Below are 22,712 nucleotides of genomic sequence, written 5' to 3' on the forward strand. Positions count from 1 at the left end.
GACCAGCTCTTCTGCTATAATCAACTATTATACTAGAGAGAATGTTATGAAGCAGCTGTTCTGGGGATTGGCCATGAGGAAGCAAAGACTTCCTGATCCTTGAGAGAAAAGAAATTTTGAGGCAAATCCTGCCTCTCTACTGAGGCACAATATTTTGACTAGAGCAGAGAAATGGAATCCTAACAGAGAACATTACTGAGCTAAGGATACAGAGCTTGGAATTCAGGAAAGCTGAAGCAGCTAGGGTCTGCAGAATAGAACACAGAGCAGAGATAGGCAGAAGGAATCCCAGAAGTCTGTACTGTTAGGTGAGTCTGAAAATAGAACAGAGATACTAGAACTGGAATGGAGATGAAGTTCAAACCAGGAGAGGCATATTAATACCTCAATATCTTCAATATCAATCTGACAGCAAATTAAGATGTCCCAAATCTATACATTAGGAACAAAGAACATTTACATTTGCATCAAAAAGAGTAAAATGCCTGGGAATAAATTTAACCAAAGAGGTGAAAGACATATACTCTGAGAACTATAAAACCCTGATAAGAGAAACTGAAGATGATACAAACAAATGAAAAGGTATTCCATGCTCATGGATTGGAAGAATTAATTTTGTTGAAATGTCCACATTACCAAAGCAATCTACAGATTCAATACAATCATTACCAAATACCAACAACATTTCTTAAAAAAAAAACTAAAACTAACAATACTAAAATTTGTATGGAACCACAGACCCTGAGTAGCCAAAGCATTCCTAAGAAGAATAAGACTGTATGTATCACAATTCCAGCAAGATATACTACAAAGCTGCAGTATGGTATTGGTGCAAAGAGAGACTCATAGATTAATGGAACAGGATAGGATCCCCAAAAACAAACCTACAGTTATAGGGTCAATTAATCTGTGACAAAGGATGAAAGAAGATACAGTGGTTAAAAGATTCTTCTCAATAAATGGTGCTGGGAAAACTGGACAGCTATATGTAAAAGAATGAAACTGGACTACTTTCAAACACCATACACACACACACAAAATAAACTCAAAATGGATTAAAGACCTAATGGTGAGATGTGAAACCATAAAAATCTTAGAACCATGCTTCAGCAAGATCAGCAGAGGAGTTAGGGTTTTGAGATTGAGTTAAAGTGGCTTGGAAATCCTTGTTTTTTCACAGATAGGTTGTACCTAAAAGTAAATTCAAGCCTACCCAATTTAATGGTACTTGCCAGTAATTGAATTGTATACTAAAAACAAAACAAACAAATGTAAATGGGAGAAAAAAACACAACAATTTTTCCAAGGAAGACAACAGAATCCAAAGCCTTCTCTAGTTTACATTATATAATCTATAATTACTAGACATGCAAAGAAACAAGAAAACATAAATCTTAGATAGGGAAAATAGTGAATAAGAATAACCCCAAATGATTCAGATATTAAATTTAGAATGAAAGCATTTACTATAAATACACGTGTACATTTCAAGAAATTACTTTCTAATAAGGAAAGGGAGATATGATCTTAATGAATGGTTAGATCATCCAGTAGAGACATGGAAATTATAATCAATGTAACCAAATGGAAGTTATGGAACTAAAAATCCAAGAATTAAAATAAATTAATCAAGATAAAGTAAGAAAAGAAAAAGCTGAGAAAGAAATGGAGAGACTTGAGAGACCCATGGAAAAATATCACATGGTTTTAATACATGTAAAGGAAATCTTAGAAGGAAAAGAAGGTCATAAAATGGAAGAGCTATGTATTAAAAGATAATGACTGGAAACTTCCCAAAATCGATGGAATATATTGACTTACAGGTTGAATACCCTCAGTGAACCTTGAAAAAGTAAAAAAAAGGAAGCTTGTATTAAGAGTATCATAGTTTGGGTGCCTGACTGGCTTAGTCTCTTGATCTTGATCTTGGGGTTATAAGTTCAAGCTCATGTTGGATGTAGAGATTAATTCAAAAAATATTAAAAAAAGAAAATATCATGGTCAAACTGAATAACACAAAAGTAAAAGTAAAAATTCTGGAAAGAGATGGAAGAAAAAAAGAAAAACATTATATGCAAAGGAACAGTGATATGAAAAACAGCCAACATTGTCATCAGGAACAGTGGAGACTGGAAATCCTTGCAATCACATAATTAATTTACTGATGAAAGAAATGTCAATCCAGAATTCTGTATCTAGCAAAAATGTCCTCAAAATTGAGGTTGATATGAAGACATTTTTAGATGAAGGAAAGCTAAAAAAATATTTCTCCAGCAGACTAGCACTACAAACAAACAAACAAAGCTAGAGAGTATTCTTTAGGTTGTAGGAAAACATTACAAGATGATTTACATAGAAGAATAGAGAAGTTCCAGAAATGGCTAATATAGAGGTAAATATGAAGATCTCATTTGTCTAATATTTTTCTTAAAATGTAACTATTTAAACAAAATAAAATGGCATTATGAGGTGGGGTTGTAAACTACATACTGATAAAATACATATAACAATAGCTAAAAGGGTGAGGAGGTGGGAGCTGGAATCATACTGTTATTAGTTTACCATATTTACAAAATGGGAAGTGTAAAGTGGACGATGGGAACTGTTGGGTGTGAAGTATAAAATTCTATATTCTTGACTATAAATAGACATGGATAACTTTAATATCCATGCTATTAGTCCTAGATTGAATAGTAAAACAATCTCAAAGATGCAAAAATAATAGAAAATAATAGAGGAAAGAATAAAAGATAGAGAAAATAAGATATAATACTAAAAACATGTAAGTAACCCAAAAGAAGACAGAAGAGGCTCAGCAGAAGAACAAAGAAGCAAAAGGTACAGAGAAAAAAATGAATAGCAAGATGGTAGACAAACTTAATCATAAACAATTATATAAAATGTTCAAGACTAAATAATTAAATTAAAAAGCAGAGACTGTCAATTAAATGAAGCAAGACTTCACTCAATGCTGTCTATGAGAGATGCACTGAAAATTTGAAGGTGAAAGGACAGAAAAATATATACCATGGAAATGCTATACCTAAGGAAACTGGTGTGTCACATTAATATCTCATATGAGAAATCTGAGAGTAGACTTTGAGACAAATATGAAAGGGGCAATTTATTAGGAAGATATAACAATCCTAAATTTGTTCCTAATGACAGAGATTAAATATTCATGAAATGTCCTGAAACTGTAAAATTAAAAGAATATATAGGTGGTGAGTTCTTTGGTGTTGGTCTTGATGATGACTTTAGGATTTGGTACCAAAAGAAAAGGAAACAAAAGCAAAACAAATGAATACATAAAACAAAACAAACAAGTGGGATTACATTAAACTAAAAGCTTCTGCACAGCAAAAGAAACCACCCATAAAATGAAATGATGACAATCTACCAAATGGGAGAAAGTATTTGCAAATCATATATTTGATAGAGGACTACATCCAAAATATACAAGTAACTTACACAACTCAATAGCCAAAAAAAAAAAAAAAATCAATTTGATTAAGAAATGGGCAGATAATCTGAATAGACATTTTCCAAGATAGATATATGGATGACCAGCAGATACACAAAAAGATGCAAAGATACTCATTATCATCAAGGAAATGCAGAGACAAAAAAAGAAGTCAAGAAGGATATGCAGGATCTGAACAATACTATTGATATCTACAAAACTGTTCACCTAAAAAAAAGTGGCATATATCTTCTCAAGGAAACACAGAATGCTTGTAAGGTAGATCATATGTTGGGTAATAAATTAGATCTTAGTATATTTTAAAAGATTTAAGTAGTACAGCATATGTTTCTCTGACATAATGGAGAAAGATTAAATATGTCCTTTTGTAAATCAGGAACAAGGCAAAAATGTTTCATCTCATCTCTTTATATCCTGGAAGTTCTAGCTAGTGCAACAAAACTTCTAGTAGAAATCATAGGGGAAATCTTTATAATTTTGTCCACAGGACACAGAAATTATTTACTTTAAGAGAAAAACAAATACATTGGATTTCAACAAAACTAAGCTTTTTCTAGTCAAATTGCCACTAGGAAAAATAAATGACAAGTTATAAACTGTGAGAAACCAATTGCAGCACCTGTATCTAAAAAATGGTTTGTATCCAGATTATGTAAAGAACTTTTACAATTCACTAATAAGAAGAAAACAAATCACTTAAAAATTATAATACTTAAAAGTTTCATAAAAGGATAGATGAAATGCCCAATTAGTTTATAAAGGACCTTCAGTCATCAGAAAATGCAAATTAAAAGTAGGTGTTGCCACTTTATGATCATTAATATGCTAAAATTAAAAAAAAATAACCAAGTGTTGATGGTGACTTGGAGGAAACTTGCATACATTGCTGGTAGGAGTATAAAATGGCACAACCATTTTGTAAAACCTTGTTAAATGAAATAAACACTTACCAAAGACCCAGTGATTCCACTCCTATATTTCCCAAATAAAAACAAAAACATGTCCACAAAGAGACTTCACTGTGAGTGTTCATAGTAGCTCTACTCACAACATTCAAAAATTTGAAATGTGCAAATATCCATCATTAGATGAATTAATAAATTACAGTACAGTAACAAAACAGCTTATTAGTAATAAAAAAGAGATGGATATCAAAATACTATTGGAAGAAGCCAACCACAAAAGAGTAAATACTGTATTATTCCACATGTATGAAATTTTGTAACAGAATTCTAATCTGTAGTGTTAAAAATCAGTGAAGTGGTTGCCAGTGGCTGCCAGGAGTGTGTGTGTGTGTGTGTGTGTGTGCATGTGTGCACTGGGAATGGGGGCTCAACCACAAAGGATATAGGAGCATTTTGGGTAGTGATGCTAAATGCCTTATATTTTAATTGTGGTGGGAGTTACATGTTTGTCAAAACTCATGAAATTAGAATATGTACATCGTTATACATAAACTATCATTTAGCACTTTGATTTTAAAAGTAATAATATTGGATTCAGATATTCTGGATTTAGCCAGGGAGAGTCAGAGAGTGTGTGACAGCAGAGTTGCCAGTAACATCATCATCTGATTCAAGTGTTAAAGTCTGCAAGGAGTACGGTGGTCTTTGACCTTGCCTTTTATTTTTTTATTCTTAATTTTTTTCTAAAAATGCTTTTTATTAATTTAAAAATTTTTTATTTTAAATTCAATTTAGTTAACATATAGCATATTATTAGTTTCAGGGGTAGAATTTAGTGATTCATCAGTTGCATGCAACATCCAGTGCTCATTACATCAAGTGCTCTCCTTAATGCCCATCACCCATTTACTCCCTCCCACCCCACACCTTCCATCCGTCAACCCTCTGTTTGTTTCTTATAGTTAAGAGTCTCTTATGGTTTGTCTCCTTCTCTGTTTTTATCTTATTTTATTCGAGTTTTACCATAAACACGGCATGCAGAGTTAGAGCGATGAGGTAAGTACCTGTATGAATGGAGTCTGTGATGAGCCATAATTCCTCTCTTGACCTTATTAGCACCCCTGCCTCCAGTCTGAAGTTACTGGTTCATATGTCTAGTCTGGCTAGTAATAAAAAAAAAAAAAATGTTATCAACATCTTTTAAAGACTTTACCCTGCCTGCAGTTTCCTTCAGGCTGGCCCTAAATATTGAGAAGGGAGGCAGAGCTTGGGTACATTCTTTTGTGAGAATTATACTTTTGCCAGTTCTCTCCATCTTGTGAATTATGTTTATTGACTCCTTTAGGATCTAATCAGGGGCTGGCCAGGGGTAGATGGCAGAGAAGAGCTTATTTCTCTGGTGTTAACAAATGGTAGAAGTTGCTGGGTTTTTAAAACCTGGCCTCTTCTTTCATGGGACACGTTTATGCTTTCTTTGGACATATACTTTCATATCTTTCCTTTTGCCAGGGGTCTCTAGCTTGGTGCTGTTTCGTTTTTTTGTTTTGTTTTGTTTTGTTTTGTTTTGTTTTTGTTTACCACTCCTTTATTAGAACCAGGCATTCTGTGGTACCCTTCTAACTTTGTCCTTTTTGTATATGCCTATGCTACAGAGAAATAAAGTTATCATAGTTGAATGGAAAAGCATATACATTAAGGAAGGCAAGGCCAAGAGAAATGAACACATCATCCCAAGTGAATCAGCAAAGATTCAGAAAAGGAGAAGAAGTAGAAAAGTAAAGTGATTAAAAAAGAAATAAAATATATAATATTTCTAATAACATGATAATTCCCCCAGTAAAAGAGACCTTCAAACTGAGTTAGAAAGAAAACCTGCAACTTACAGTAAACGTGCATAAGTAGTGACAAAGAAATGTTGCACTTCTATGGATGAACTGATACCAGAAAATTAAAACAAAAATAAAACTGTCTTGGGAAGCAATGTTTACATCAGGCAGGTTGGCATTTAAGGTTTAATCAGGTCTGAAATGTAAAAGAAGAACATTTCATAGTGAGAAAAGGTACAATTTATGAAAAAGATATAATATGACATAACTTATATGCATCAAATAACACAACAGCTGAATATAAAGCCTAACATAACCTTGTTAGATGACAGATGTATACAAAATACAATAATTGAATCTGTTCTCTCTGACCATAATCTAAGAATACTATAAATTAATAATTCAAAGATGATCAAATGGTGGCAAGGATTCAGAAAAATCAATTTCCTTATGGAAGTATATAGAAGTTTTTTGGAAAGCAACCTGACAGCATCTATTAACATTTAAAATATGTGAACTCATTGACTCAGCAATCTCACCCTGGAAACCCATCCACAGGAATGAAAACACTAGTGTGGATGGATACAAGTACACAGATTTTGTTGTAGCATTCTTTTTGTTAAGAATATAAAAATGAAGACAAATGAATTTTATGAGTAGGCAATGGTCAAATAAATTGTGCTACATTTATGATTTAAGATACTAGACAGCCATTAAGTATAATAAATTAGAGCTGTAATTATTGACTCAAAGGGATTTCCATCAGATATTGTTGAGTGATAAAGGTTAAATAGTCAGGAATATGTAGTATCTAACAGTGAACAATACCTTTATCAGCGTGTGTGTCCCCATGTCTAATATATGTGTACATGTATATATCTGATAAAATGAGCATGGAGAAAATAGAATGCGTTATGTGGAGCAAGTGGAATGGAAAGGTGTTAGGGGTATATGGATGGAAGATATGAAGGAGGATCAAGGGAAAAATTATTTTAAGTAAAATATAGTTAAGGTGTATATTTTATGACTCACTGAGAAGGCCATGATTTCTTATTATATGATAAAAAAATTGGGAATGAAAGTATAAGTATGCTTCAGTTTAAAGTCACCAGTTATCTGTATCAATCTATGTATCTGTCTGTCTATTGCCTGTACATGTGCTTTGGGGAAAGTGATGAAGGTTGAAGTCAGGTTTATGGCTGACAAGAGGAAGGAATGGCTATAAAATCTTCTAAACAGGGTAGAGGAGAAAAGTGGCAAATGAGTAGCTGTGAGTCACAGTAGGGAAGGAAAACGCATGGAGGAGATTTTGAGTCTGGGTGACTTGGCAAAGTAGTGAAAAGAAAAAGGAAATAAGAAAGAGTCCTTTGAGAAGAATGAAACTTGGTTTTATTTTCACATCTAACCCTGTGATGTTAGGAGGACTCCTCATGTCATGGTTGCTTACCTGAATGGCAGTGGGGAAATATGAAAGAAAATCCTGCAAGAATCATAGGAATTATTTACTTAAAGTTTGCTTCTGTAACACTTCGTTTGATGATCTAGTGTGGACAAATTTGGTAAGCTTATAAGCAAAAAGAGAAACAATAAAGGGAAAACATTGATATTCATGATTATATAAGAATGAAGACTACATCTTACACACGTACACACATACATACACGCACCTCAAAGAAATTATGATGCAAACTGCAAACAGAAAAATATTTTGAACCGGTGTGCCAGGCAAAGGAGTTAACATCTTTGATATGGAAAGATAAAAATCCTAAAGAAAATGTTAAATATTCCAACTGAAAAAAATTTGGGGAAATGGCAATTTACAGCATAAAAAGCATACTTGCTCAGCAAACATAAAAGTGTTCACATTTTTTAGAATTACAGGATTGAAAATTAAAATAACAATGAAATGTTAATTTTGTCTACCAAGGAGGCCAAACTGAAGAATATGGTGAGAGTCTGTTTTGGCTAGCATGTGGGTAAATTGGATACTCTCAAACATTGTGAACTGCAGATAGAATTTTGATAGTTCTTTTTGTGAATCTTAAGTGTTTAATTTAGTATTCCTGATCTTAGATACTTGTTGTGGAAGCAAGCACAGATAAATCTTAAGATTTTTTGTAAAATTTGTTCAATATGATGTAAATATCCAACCAAAGCGGGCTGATTAAGTAAAAACAAATGATATACTATTGCGTGGTGTTTAAAAATCAGACTTTGAAAAAAAAAAAAAAAAAAAAAAAAAAAATCAGACTTTGAGGAATATTTAATAATAAGAAACAATATAAATGTAAAAAAGAATGAGAACTGGGTATACAGCATGGTCATAATTTGATAAGAATTGTATTATGTACACATTTATATCATGTATAATAGTTTGTTACATAAGGTATATAATTATATGAAGTGTACATTAATAATTATCTAATGTATATGAATTTACTATACACAATTTTATAAATAAGAAGGTAGGTTTTAGAGCAGAGAATATTTTACATAAGAACAAAGAAAATATTGAAGACTTTTATTTATTTTTTATTTTTTAAAAATTTATTTATCCATTCATGAGACACAGAGAAAGAGAGAGAGGTAGAGACACAGGCAGAGGGAAAAGCGAGGTCCATGCAGGGAGCCCGATGTGGGGCTCAGGATCACACCCTGAGCTGAAGGCAGATGCTCAACTACTGAGCCACCCAGGTGTCCTAGAAAACATTGAAGACTTTTAGAAGACTCTCTGGTTGGGACTTGATTGATTACCTGGACATGCACAGCATCACTGCATTTTAACATACAGCAATATAAATTTCGTTGTGTCGAAGATTGCTTCTAGTAGGCAGGATTTCTAACATTGTTTCCCAGCAATGTCCAAGCACTCATCCCCAGAAGCTGTACATGCCTGGAAAGAGATGACCTGAGTGAGACTCTAAGGTAATCACATGAGCGTTTAAAGGATAGAACTTTCTTGGGCTGGTAAGCAGAAGAGAAGGCAGAAGAAAAAGTTGGAGAAATTCAAAGCATCAGGATGCATCCCACAGTTGTTGGCTTGAAGGGGACCCTGAGGAAAGCGTGAGAAGGAAATGAATTCTGCTAGCAACCAGCAAGCCTGGAAGAGGATCCCAAGACCCAGACAAGAACTGCAGCCCAGTCTGATACATTGACTTTGGCCTGGTAAGACTTCAAGAAGTGGAACCGATTGGGCCATGCTTGCCCAGATTTCTCACTTGCAAAAACACTTAAATGAATATTAAGTGTCCAAGTTGGTAGAAATGTGTTCCAGCAAGCAATACAAAATCAATATATTGTTCAATGTTCAAAGAAATGTCTATAAGTAGAAAATGGAGTATGGTTCTCACATAAGATGTAAATGAAGGGTTAAATACATGGGCTTTGAGGTCAAATAGAACTGGGTCTAAATTCCAGATTTTTTACTGGTTAGCTGATTTGCACCCGTTCTTTGATCTGTTCGAGTCTCAATTTCCAAGTCTGTCAAATGAGGTAATGACAGCTCTTTTAACAGTTTTGTGTGAGTGTGTGTGTGTAATAAACAATATAATATATGTGAAGTTCTGCAAAAACACTAAAAATTCATTCTATCATGATTTCGTATTTGTTACTCCACCCACCAGCTTTGCACTGCAAATTTAAATTTCAAGTCTTTTAAAGAAATGGTATATTTAAAATGTAATTCCACTTCTTTCACTTCTCTCTTTCGCATCTTGATTTTGACCTCACTATCAATAAATTCTGTTTTGGACTCAAGGAAGTTCTTTTAACTGTTTACAAGACCCTCATCTCAATAGACTAAAGTGCCAGGCTTCTCACACAGGGGGCACCTGACTCATCGGACTCTCCCTGAAGAGGGACATTCTTTGGTGTCTGCCTTCAGTTGGACAGAGCACTAGGAGGAGCAGAGCTAGAAAATACAGTGAAACCATCGCTGCTCAAAATGCATGAGCCACATAGGCCTCATCTTGGAAGAAGAGGCTGGCTGGGTCATCTTTAGGGAAAACAAGTTTTCTAAAGCATGCATACATGGAGTCCATGTCTTAAAACTTTAATAATATGGAAATCTCATTAAAAAAAATATCCACAAGAGCAATTGCAAAGGGCCTGGCAATGATAATATTTAATTCCTGGAAGGGGAGAAGAGGGCAAGCAGCAAGACTTTGGCTACTTATCATATATGATATGTATATACTTAAATAAAAAGATGTTAGGTCAACTTATATGATTGATTGATATATATTTAAGAAACAGTATTGAAGGTACACTGTTTCAGGCCCTGTGTTAGACATTGTGGAATAAAACAAAGATGAACAAGACCTATTGCCTGCGAAGAGGCTTTTTTTTTTTTTTTTTTTTTTTTTTTTCAAAGAGATTTTGACCTAGAGCAGTTGTTCTTAACTGGGGATGTCTTGTCCCCCAGGGGACATTTGGCAATGCTTGGAGACATATATGGTTGTCACAAAATGTGGAGTGGGGTGGAGAGGTGGAAGGTACTGCTGGCATCTAGTGGGTAGAGGCCAGAAATGCTGCTAAACATTTTACAGAACACAGGGCAGCCCCCATAACAAAGAAGGATCCAAACCAAAATACCAATAGTGCTGAGATTGAGAAACTCTGATACAAAATAAATCATGCACCATACACAAGAAAGCTCAGCTGGAAAATACTGGGCACAGAGAGAGAACAGAATTTTCTAGTCTCAAAATATGAGAACATTGATATGAAGTGCAGAGGAGTTTCTTTGAAAACTCGATCCCAGAAAAATAGCTGATAATGGAGAATCCTACCCAGATGTGGGTAAGAAAGCAGATCAGACACAGCTGCTGCTTGTAAACTGCATCCCTGTGGTGTGGCCACTGGTAGAGTTCTTTTTTTTTTTTTTTTTTTTTTTTTTTTTTAAAAATATGGAACGCTTCACGAATTTGCGTGTCATCCTTGCGCAGGGGCCATGCTAATCTTCTCTGTATCGTTCCAATTTTAGTATATGTGCTGCCGAAGCGAGCACCACTGGTAGAGTTCTACTTGAAGTCCATACATTGATCAAATTAAAATTGGAGGGATAGAACATCTTAAGAGCCTCCTTCTTACAATTCTTCATTTTACCCCCATTTGTCAGGCTTTACAAAAACTCTTAGATTACAGTAGTATAAGCTTACATACCCTATGTAGTGAAAATCTGTAATATATTTTTGCCACCTTTTGTTTTTAACCCTAGGAAGCATTTCTAATAAAGTTGGTCCCTGCCCTATGGACTGTGATCTCGATCTCTTAAAAGAAGACCATGAATTACACAAGAAGGTAAGATGAAAGCTGTAGACACTGGCTTAGGAAAGACCATGAAAACAGCAGACCCTGATTATTAACTATGATTTCTTAAAATATATTTACAGGTAGAAAGTAATTTGGTCTTCAAAGCAGGTTTTGAAGTGTGGGACATGCTAAAGCAGCTGACGTTTGTGAAATCAGTAATGCCAATAAATTTTTATTACATCCGAATCAGACTTCTTTAAGCTGTTGAAGACTTTAGTTAAATTAATCAGTCTACAAGACTCTTTCCCGCTTGGGCAGGTGATTAGCAAATGTGCTGATTGTACTGTGTGTTATTTGGCATGATCATGGCTGCCATGAAGTCTGTCCAGAAACTCTCTTGATAAATTTATATAAATTACATAGCCTGGGTTTTCAAACATTGTCTAAATTAATTTTACTAAATCCAGTTTTTAGATATTCAGCTATTTTCAAAATCCATATCTACATAGAGCAAGTGACTTTGGGTTTTAAGAATTCAGAAAATTTGGCCTGGCTAGAAAATTGAAGTGAAGGGATTGTTCTCCAAGCCCTGCCTTTTCTCATACAAATTGCTTGAATTATCTTGATTTTCCACTTTTTTGATTAAATAGTTTTAGGTCTATAGAACCAACTTTTTTTTTTTTTTTAAGATTTTTAAAATTTCTTTGAGAAGATAGAGAATGAGCAGGAGGTGGGAAAAGGCAGAGAGAGAGAGGAAGAAGCAGACTCCCTGATGAGCAGGGAGCCTGATGCAGGGCTCTGTCCCAGGACCTTGAGACCATGACCTGAACCCAAGGCAGACACTTAACCAACTGAGCTACCCAGGTGCTCCTAGAACCAACTTTTTGCCTTAACCTCAAGATGGACTTTAAAGTCTATCTTATTTTCATCTCTAAATAGTGGGCCACCATCTAATCAAATAAATGGCTAAGTTTTTAATGTCTAGATGACCACTACAGCATTCACAATTGCTGTTTCTATCATAGTTTATATTAAAAAAAAGAAACTAAGGAATCAAAAGTTTAGTGAAATTTGTAATGATGACATTTGAACTCAGTCTTTACTGAGTGCTTGGAAATAACTAGGTTCCAGGAAATATTCTCAGTTCTCTGCATCAAATGACTCATCTTGTTCTCACAACAAACTAATGGCACAGATACTGCCATTATCACCATTTTCTCTATTTTACAGGTAAGACAAATAAGGCAAGTGAGATGGAGTGAGTTAGCCAAGATAATGTTGCTAATAAGTGTATAGCTGGGCTTTGAACCCAGACTGTCTATTTCTCGGCTCCATATTTGTTTTCATCATGAAATAATACTTCCGAATAGTTACGATTTGTTTTTCTTCCTCTAGCTGGGTATACATTGTGTTCTACTTCTTGGGTTGTAAAGGGCTAGGATAAGGAAACAAAGAACAACTTCTAGGAAGGAAAAAAGCTCATGTCCTTTTATACATATTACATATTAAGTACTATTACATAGTATGTACTTTTTAGAAAATTTTAATTATTTATTTTAGGAAGGGAGGGAGAGAGAGAGAGAGAGAGCATGAGCAGGGGGAGGGGCAGAGGGAGAGAGAATCTTCAGGTAGATTCCCACTGAGCATGGACCCCAGTTTGGGGCTCCATCTCATGACCCTGAGGTCATGACTTGAGCCAAAATCAAGAGTCAGAGGCTTAATTGCCTGGGCCACCCAGATGCCCGACATATTACGTACTTTTATGTATACTCTTTGGGACACTGAAGAAAGGGTATGCCCATGAGACTCCCAGAATATTGTGGATCTAATATTAGTTTTCTATGTGCTTTTGTGAATTTCCCTACTAATCGTTGAATTTAAACTTTTGGGATTAGAAGAAAAGCTAACATAGGGTAAGGTGAGAAAGAATACAATCGTCCAGAAAATCTAAAATTCTTCCCTATATTTTCTGAGTTTGCATGTTCAAGTAAGGAATTCTTTTTCACTTTATTTTTAATATTATATTTCAAAAATTGTGAGTCAATTTCTTGGGATATTATACTCTTCCCTGGGGGGTCAGCCACTTTGGGAAGGTGTCTTAATTGAATCGCTTCAGAAAGGAGCTTGTTCTTATCAGGAATATGTCTTTGTTAAATCAGTTCTGTAAAGAGAGCCAGACACACACCCATCACCCAGAATCACGTGACTGAGTGCTGTGGACAAGGGCAGTTATACGACCTACTAAACCTAAATTTAAGACTCCCTATTCCAATTTGAGTGTTTTCTTTTTTTTCCTCATCTTGGTATGCTTACTGGGGATTAAGTTGGATCTTCCATTGATATGAAAGAGCTGACCTAGGCAATTTCCAGGGTGGCTGTTGGCAAATGAGGCTAATGTACTACTTCACAAGGGATGCATTGGTTTTCCAAATAACACATGACCAGAGAACAATCAAAATTTGTGGTTTCAAGTGGCCAGAACTGCTAGTTGTCCTCCAGAGGGCAGAAACAGAAGACTGGGGGTGGAGTAAGGTGGGGAGGTTGGTTACTCAATTTAGAGGTCTCTCTAGGTAAATTCTAGGCAGCCAGGGGTACTTTATTTCTCCCTGGTCATTGCTAACGGATAGCTATCTTGAAAAATTATCTGGTACACATATCAGATATGAATTAAGGAAAGAGGAAAGAGTATACTTGCTGGATGGGTTCAGGATTTAGGCTGGTTTATTTTAGAGCTGTGACTTTTTTTTTGTATGCTAATAACAGCATGGATGGAATTGAACATGATGTCATGTTTGTTTGCTTTGATATTTCAGATGCACCTGGTGTTTGTTGTTGTTATCTCTGACTTGTAATTCTGTGATCTTATTAACACAAGCCTCTTAGCAGAGTACCTCCACCCCAAACCTTCCTCCACTGCCTTCTTAAAAAATGGTGCACCTTATGGGGCAGGCATTAAAGCGTCCACCACTGCTCCCTTCTGATCTTCTCAGGGAAGTTCAAAAGCATTTATAATCCTCAGGATTCAGCCTTTTATTCACTACTTCCTTTTTCTAAGGCTTTCTCTTTTGATGAAACAATCCCCTTGCTCTTCATCTGGCCAGATGGGCAGATGAACAGTGCTCCCTAGAGCCACACACAAAGACTCTGTAAGGAGTTTTGGGAAAAAATGCTGCCACTAAGTGGAGCTTCATTGTATTAATGCGTAATGCTTTTCCAATGCACTGGTGCCACTGGTCTGTGAACTGCAAACTCTTTCTCTACACAAAGACTTACCTTCTCATCAGTGCCATCATGGTCACCCTTCTCCACTAGCTGATTGGGTCATGGAAGGAATCCTGGCTAAAGGGCAAAAGCTTTGAACAACGAGATAGTGACCCCGGGCTTTGCTTCCTATCCTATAATGCAATTTAATGAGCTTACCATGTCATGAGTTGGACAACTTTGAGATTTAATATTAATCTCCTTGTAATATTTTCTACTTAACTGCTTCATAGAAATGCTGTAATAAAAGCAAAAGAAAGGATGTGAAGTGTTCCATTAATCGCTTGTGCTATGTAGTACATTGTGCCAGATACCACTTCTGTCCTTATATTCTAAAGCATTTTAAGTGCTCTCCACCCCATGCCCAGAAGAATTTTATAGTTATTATCTCCACAGATTCTTGTCTCCACAAGAATCCTGTGATCTATGTAGGTCAAATATTATCTCCATTTTTCATATTAAAAAACATAAACACATGAACTTTAAATAATCTACGTTTCCAAAGAAGTGAGAAGACTTGAATGTATGTCTTTCTGAATATTACTTGTCGACCCCTTTCACTCCAATGCTATATATACACTAATTTTTCAAAATTCTGTAAAACACTCTTGGCTGTCATTTTGTATTGTTTTTGAGAGAATGTTCATTCATTGTTTGCTAAGCAATGTTGCATATTTTTTAAAGATTTTATTTATTTACTTGAGAGAGAGAGAGAAAGCATGAGATGGGGAGGGGGTGGATGGAGAGGGAGACCTAACTTCACACTGAGCAGGGAGCCCAATGCAGGGCTTGATCCCAGGACCTGGAGATCATGACCTGAGCTGAAGGCAGACACTTAACCTACTGAGCCACCCAGGAGTCCCATAAACATTTGCATTTGAAGAGCAATCCCAACAAACCAAATTTATAATATATCAATTTATATTAGCAATTTATATTTCAATATTTGTTACTAATTTCTGTGATGGATTAGGGTATGAGTAGCCATACACAAAATATATGAAATGTGATGTTCCAGAACAAATTTTGCACCACTGATTTCTTAAAATATAGATATTCATCTTTCTAAAGACATTACTGTTGGAATAATTTCTTTTCAGCGTTGATGTTCTTTGGCTTCAGGGTACAGACAGGATCTGTTTTCTATCTTTTGAATGTTGATGATATCCTAGTTAAAGTATTATTCTCAGGTATAGATTCAAGGTATAAATCTATGGTTGGTGGATTCCTCTTTGTGAGTAGGCTCATACACCCTGGTACTTACTTGGGAAGGTCCCTGCCTGTACTTAGCTCTTTTTGAATTTAAATTTATTTCTTTGTGTTTTTTGTTCCTTTGGGGGCTCATATCTTTGGACATAAACTAATTTCCATGACCTTGTATTATGAAACATCAATTTGAAGTAATTTTTAGCATATTTAGATATTCTTTGAAGAAAATCCAAAGATTCAAAAAATATTTATTTTAAAATTCACAAGTGTTTTGCTTTGTGATTTAGCAACTAAAGATAAAGTTCATTGTTGTTATTATTATAGAAGTCCTCAATGAAATGACCACTACTAGCTATTTCTTGAATGTCAACCATGTGGTTATTGCCATGTTAGATACTATGAAAGATAAAGAGGAATATAGTACCTCCTACTTCCACCATGAATTTAATTAAACAATCAAGATATATATTCATACATTAGCCAAATAGAAAGCAAGTTAACGCATTCTATCATGAAATACCTATACTTCATCAAATCAGGAAGTTTGGTAGGTAAACCAAATCTATGACATGATTCTAAGCAATTCATAATGACATTCCTTTAAATCTAAAATATAAGTAGTTACAAAGCATGTTTTAAGCAGTCTAGTAAGGTATACAAATCAAATGTATTTAATTGGGACAATTCAAAACTCTATTTTTTTTAGTATATGTGCTGCCAAAGCAAGCACAAAACTCATTTTTTTAAACCGTTTTGTCATTTTTTAACTTACTCAAGGAATGGAGTAATAAACAGATGCTACCAGTAAATAATCTTATTAAAAATAGCATTAAAAATAGCATTATTGACACAGAAGTTACAGAGGCTGAGAAAGACAGAGAACCACAGTGATTGATTGATTGATTGATTGATTGCTTTTGAGGGGATTGGTTTCTCCTTTTTTTAAAAAATTATTGAGATATGATTGACATAACATTATAATTAGTTTCAGGAGTACAGCATAGTGATTCGATATTTGCATATATTGCAAAATGGTCACAAGTCTAGTTACCCTCTTTCACCATACAGACTAGAGACATTATTAACATTATTAATTGTATTCTCCATGCTGTACGTTACACTCCTATGATTTATTCATTCTATAACTGTAAGTTTGTACTTTTTAATCCCTTCATCTACTTCACTCACCACCACCCCACACTGGCAACCAACACACTTGTTCTCTGTATCTATGAGTCTAGGTCAAGGTTTTTTTGTTTTGTTTTGTTTTTTTGTTTTTTTTTTTTTTAGTCAACCTATAAGTGAAATCAATGCAATATTATTCTTTTTCTATCTGACTTATTTCACTAAGCATAGTATCATCAAGGTCCATCAATGTCATTGCAAGTGGCAATAATTTTATTCTTTTTATACTGAGCATATATGTATATATATATACACTATATATATACTATATATATACTATATATGGATACTATATGTGGATATACTATATGTGAACATACTATATATATATCCCACATCTTCTTTATTCATTCATCCATTGATGGACACTTAAAGTTGTTTTCATATCTTTGCTATTGTAAATAATGCTGCAATGAACATAGAGGTGCACATATCTTTTCAAATGTGTTTTGTTTTCTTCAGATACATATCCAGTAGTGGAATTGTTGGATTATATTCTAGCTCTATTTTTTTATTTGTTAGTTTGTTTACTTATAGAAAGGCAGAGAGAGAGAGAGGTAGGGGGCAGGGGCAGAGGGAAAGGAAGAGAGAATCTTAAGCAGGCTCCATGCCCAATGTGGAGCCAGAAATGGGGCTTAATCTTGCAACCTGAGATCATGACCTGAGCCAAAAACAAGAGTCAGGCACTTAACTGACTGAGCCACCCAGGTGCCCAATATAGCTCTATTTTTATTTTTTGACGAAGCTTTATATTGTTTTCTATAGTGTGTGTAGCAGTTTATGTTCCCACCAACAGTGCATTATGGTTTTCCTTTCTTCACATGCTGCCAATACTTGTTCCTTGTTTAGTGTAGTTTAGTTTTGAGAATAGTCATTGTGATAGGTGTGTGGTAAATCTCCGGGTGATGTATTTCCCTGATGATGAGTGATGTTGAGCATCTTTTCAGGTGTCTGTTGCCCATCTGTGTGTCTTTGGAAAAATATCTATTCAGATCTGCCCATCTTTAATTGGATTTGTGCTGTTGTTATTATGTTATAAGGATATTTTTTTTTTAGGATATTTTTATACTTTGGACATTAACCCCTTATCAGATAGTTTACAAATATCTTTTCCCATTTAGTAGGTTGCTTTTTCATTTTGTTGATTGTTTCCTTCTTTATGAAGAAACATTTTTAGGCTAAGTTGTGTCATTTGTTTATTTTTGCTTCTGTTTCCTTTGCCTTTGGAGTCAGAACCAAAAAAGAAAAAAAAATTGCTAAGAGCACTCTCAGAGCACCTATGTTTTCTTCTAGGAGTTTTATGGTTTCAGATCTCATGTTCTTTAATCCATTTTGAGTTAATTTTTGAAAGGTGTAGGAAAGTGGTTCAGTTTCAGTCTTTTGCATGTAGCTGTTCAGTTTTCCCAACACCTTTTATTAAGAGATCATTCTTTCCTCATTGTATATTTTTTTTTCTTTGTTGTAATTCAACTGATCACATATAGTGGGTTTATTTTGGGGCTTTCTTGTTCTATTGACCTATATATCTGTTGTTATGACAATGCCATACTCTTTTAATTAATATAGGTTTGTACTGTAGTTTGAAATCAGACTTTGACTTGTTCTTTTTTTCTCAAAACTGTTTTGGCTGTCTGGGGTCTTTTGTGGCTACATACAAATTTTTAAATTATTTGTTCTAGTTGTGTGAAAAATATCATTACAAGTTTAATAAGGGTTGCATTGAATCTATAATTTGCTTTGGACAGTATGGACATTTTAAAAATATTGGTTATTCCTTTTGTTTTTAAAGATTTTATTTATTTATTCATGAGAGACACACAGAGAGAGGCAGAGACACAGTCAGAGGGAGAAGCAGGCTCCCTGCAAGGAGCCTGATGCAGAATGTGATTCCCTTGATCACGAACTGAGCTGAAGGCAGATGCTTAACCACTGAGCCACCCAGGTGCCCAATATTGTTTCTTCCAATCCAGGAGCATGGAATATCTTTCCACTTATTTGTGTCATTTTCAATCTCTTTTATCAATGTCTTACAGTTTATATCATATAGACAATATGTAGAAATGTGTCTCTCTCTTGACATATTCAGCTATTCTATGTCTTTTGATTGAAGAAGTTTGTTCATTTGTATTTATTTATGTATATATGTATTTTTTTTAAGATTTTATTTATTTATTCATGACACACACGCACAGAGAGAGGGGGGCGGGGAGAGAGAGCTAGAGATACAGCTAGAGGGAGAACCTGGCTCCATGCAGGGACCCCGATGTGGGACTTGATTCCAGGACTCCAGGATCATGCCCTGCCTGAGCTGAAGGCAGACACTTAACTGCTGAGCTACCCAGGTGTCCCTGTTCATTTATATTTAAAATAATTTTTGAAAGGTATGTATTTACTGCCATTTTGTTCATTATTTTCTGCCTATACTTGTAGTTCTCCTCTGTTCCTTTCTTCTTTCTTACTTCCCTTGTCATTTGGTAACTTTCTTTAGTTTAAGTTGAGATTCCTTTCTCACTTTCTTTTGTATACTTACAGTAAGTTTTCACTTTGTTGTTACCATGAGATTTACATTATCACCCTACATAAGTAAAAGTCTATTTTGTTGATAGCAACTTAAATTTGAGCACATTCCCAAACTCTACATTTTTACTGTCTCCTCCAACATTTCATGTTTTTTGTTGCCACTTTTGATATATTTTATATTATATATTTCTTGATTATTGTAGTTTTAGTTAATTTTACTACTTCTGTCCTTTAATCTTCTTAGTAGTTTTATAAGTGATTAATCTTCTGCCCTTACTATATATTTACCTTTTCCAGTGATATTTTTACTTCCATATATTCTCTTGTTATTAATTAGTGCCATTTCTCCTCAGCTTAAAGAAGTTCCTTAAGTGATAAAGTACTTCAGCTTTGGCTTATCTGACAAACTCTATCTCTTCTTCAAATCTGAATGATAATCTTGCTAGGTAGAGTATTCTTGGTTGGAAGTATTTTTTTTCCCCCTTGAGCACTTTTAATAGTCATGTCCTCCCTTCTAGCTTACAGAGTTTTTGTTGAACAATATTCTGATAGCTTTATGGAGTTTCCCATGTAAATAGCAATTTGTTTTTCTCTTGCTGCTTTTAAGACTCTCTCTTTATCTTTAACTTTTGACATTTTAATTATTATGCATCTTGGTGTGGCTCTCTTTGGGTTTATTTTATTTGGAAACTTGGGGATTCCTGGATCTGGATATCTGTTTCCTTCCCTAGGTTAGGGAAGTTTTCAGTCATTATTTCTTTATATAAGTTTTCTACCTCTTCCTTTCTTTCTTCCACTTCTGGGACCCTTATGTTGTAAACATTATTCTGCTTAATGTTGTCCCAGAGGTTCCTTAATTATACCCATTTTTATTTATTTTTTTTTTATCCCTCAAATTTAAACTCCAGGTTAAACAAATAGGCCTTTTTTTCAGAGGAAGACCTGGCTCATGTTTCAGTTTGCTATCTGTGCAAAGGCCTGGGGATGATGGCCTGGCAAAAATAAACAGTACTTTAAATTGATGGGTGTCATAACTGGATTTTGTTCTTAAGGTAATCAAACCAGTCAACTTAATATTAAAAGAAGTAGCCTTGGGGCCCCTGGGTGGCTCAGTTTGTTAAGCATCTGACTCTTGGTTTTGGCTTAGGTCATGATCTTGGGATTGTGGGATCAAAGCCCACATCAGGCTCTGTGCTCAGTGCAGGGTCTGCTTGTCTTTCTTTCTCTCCCTCTGCTTCTCCCCTGATCTCTTTCTCTTTCTCTCAAATTAATTAATTAAGTAATTAATTTGAAAAGAGTCTAAAGAAAAAAAGAAAAGTATTGATAAAACTATCTTATAATGCAAGTCATGCCTACTTTCCTCTTTCTGTAGACTAATGGTTTTCAAATGAATTTCTATTGGCAGCACTTTGCAATAAAATCTTACAAAAGAGGTATATCTCTATCTCTATCATCTCTATCTATCTCTATCTCTATCTCTATCTAATATATATCATCTATTTATATCTATATAGATGGAAGTTGAACTGGTTTGGTGAATAAGGGAGGAAGAGCCCAGATAGGTTAGCTTTTCCCTCTCCCCACTCCCCACCATTGTAGGGCTCCTAAGAATTGTTGGTTGAACAGAGTTCAGTTTCTCCAATGGGACAATCACTTTGCTGGATCCATCATAATGGATCATACATTCTCTAATATTCTACTCAATTAACTCCACAGACATTGTATGGTCCTGAGTTTAAATATGTTGTTGAGGAACTAAGAAACTTAGTGGCAAGGCTAAAATGAAGTAGGCTGCTGAAGCAGAGAGAAGGAGGGAGCAAGAGTCCTAGGGACCTTTGATTCCTTTGCTACCATATTCCTGAAATCCAGCTGCTTCTGTCTTCTCCGTGGGCTGATTTTTCAAACTTTTTTCCAAATTCCTTTTTGCTGAAAGCTAGTTTAAGCTGCATTTTCTTTACTTGCAACCAACAGTCCTGACTTAAAACAAATACCATGACCATGGTTATTTTTTTTAATTCCAACAACATTTATGAAATAATGCAAAATTGAACATGATCATCTCTCCCAAAGACATGATTTAGTGAGAGAATGGGGCATGTAAAGCAATGATTTCAATGCAAAACCCATGGCTAACTATGCTTCTACAAGTAATTCTGGAGAAAAATGTCACTGAAACCAGATAAACTTTCCATCTGATATCTGCTAAAATACTTTATTTTTTTATTTCTTTAAGTTCACACATAAAGGCAGAAGTCTGATTGATCACTCAGTGATGGAAAACTCAGCTGTGTGGAGAACTAAAGAAATTGAGGACTACTCAGAGGATGCATCTTACTTGGAAGAACTGGAGAAACACAGATTTTCAGTTTGGTAAGTAACTTGCCCTATTTTCAAATTTAAATTAATTGAATCAAACAAGTCTTTATTCATCCTATGCTTTTATTATTCATTTATTCAACAAATATTGATAGCATGTCTATTGTAGTCTATATGATATGCACCCCGACTTGGGAAAGTTCAAAAAGGAATTGGATGCTTAAAAACATCAATGTGATCTGCTAGTTTATATCATATATGTAATAAATATATATTATATATATCTTATATATATGTAATAAAATATATAATATATATATAAAAGCACAAAGTGCCATGCACACATTGAGAGGTTGACGGCCAAGTTTGCTCAAGAATGGAGAAAGACTCTCAGAAAAAGTTTGAGCCAAATCTTCAGGAGAGGAAGGCAGCATCTGGAGATGGCATTGGGAGGGTGGCTGGAGTGGAAATGTGCTGTAAACCTGAATTCTCTTAAGATTCAAGCAGGTAATAGCTATTGCTCTCTTTCCCTGATGGTGTATATACAGGTATATTTGTCTCTGCAAGCATACATATAATAAATATTTTTAAAAATACATAAAAGAGTGAACAATGGAGCCTCTTAGAGGTAATTATTATAGGATTTTGCAATGGTGGGATTCATCAAGGGTAGCAGGGAATGAATATGTAAGTGACAGGATGACATGTGGAGTAACCTAAGAAAGAAGAGACCTAGTAGCTGTTCAAAGTCAT

At 34.8% G+C, this 22,712-nt stretch overlaps 1 protein-coding gene and 1 non-coding gene across 2 annotated transcripts in view; one reads left to right on the top strand and one right to left on the bottom strand.

The window, feature by feature from the left end:
- The window catches only part of LOC140626176 (orofacial cleft 1 candidate gene 1 protein-like), a 187,607-nt gene extending 165,599 nt beyond the window's left edge, over positions 1-22,008 (top strand). The window contains exons 12-13 of the mRNA XM_072813781.1: positions 11,434-11,516; positions 21,877-22,008. Of these exons, the coding sequence (XP_072669882.1) occupies positions 11,434-11,490 (57 nt within the window). The 3' untranslated portion in view covers positions 11,491-11,516; positions 21,877-22,008. The remainder of the gene's footprint in view (positions 1-11,433; positions 11,517-21,876) is intronic.
- Positions 11,117-11,223, bottom strand: LOC140626492 (U6 spliceosomal RNA). The gene has a single exon (XR_012025665.1). It is a non-coding gene; the product is annotated as a U6 spliceosomal RNA (small nuclear RNA).
- Positions 22,009-22,712: the final 704 nt, after the last annotated feature.

This window comes from Canis lupus, chromosome 37, assembly GCF_048164855.1.
Source record: "Canis lupus baileyi chromosome 37, mCanLup2.hap1, whole genome shotgun sequence".
Lineage (NCBI taxonomy): Eukaryota > Metazoa > Chordata > Mammalia > Carnivora > Canidae > Canis > Canis lupus.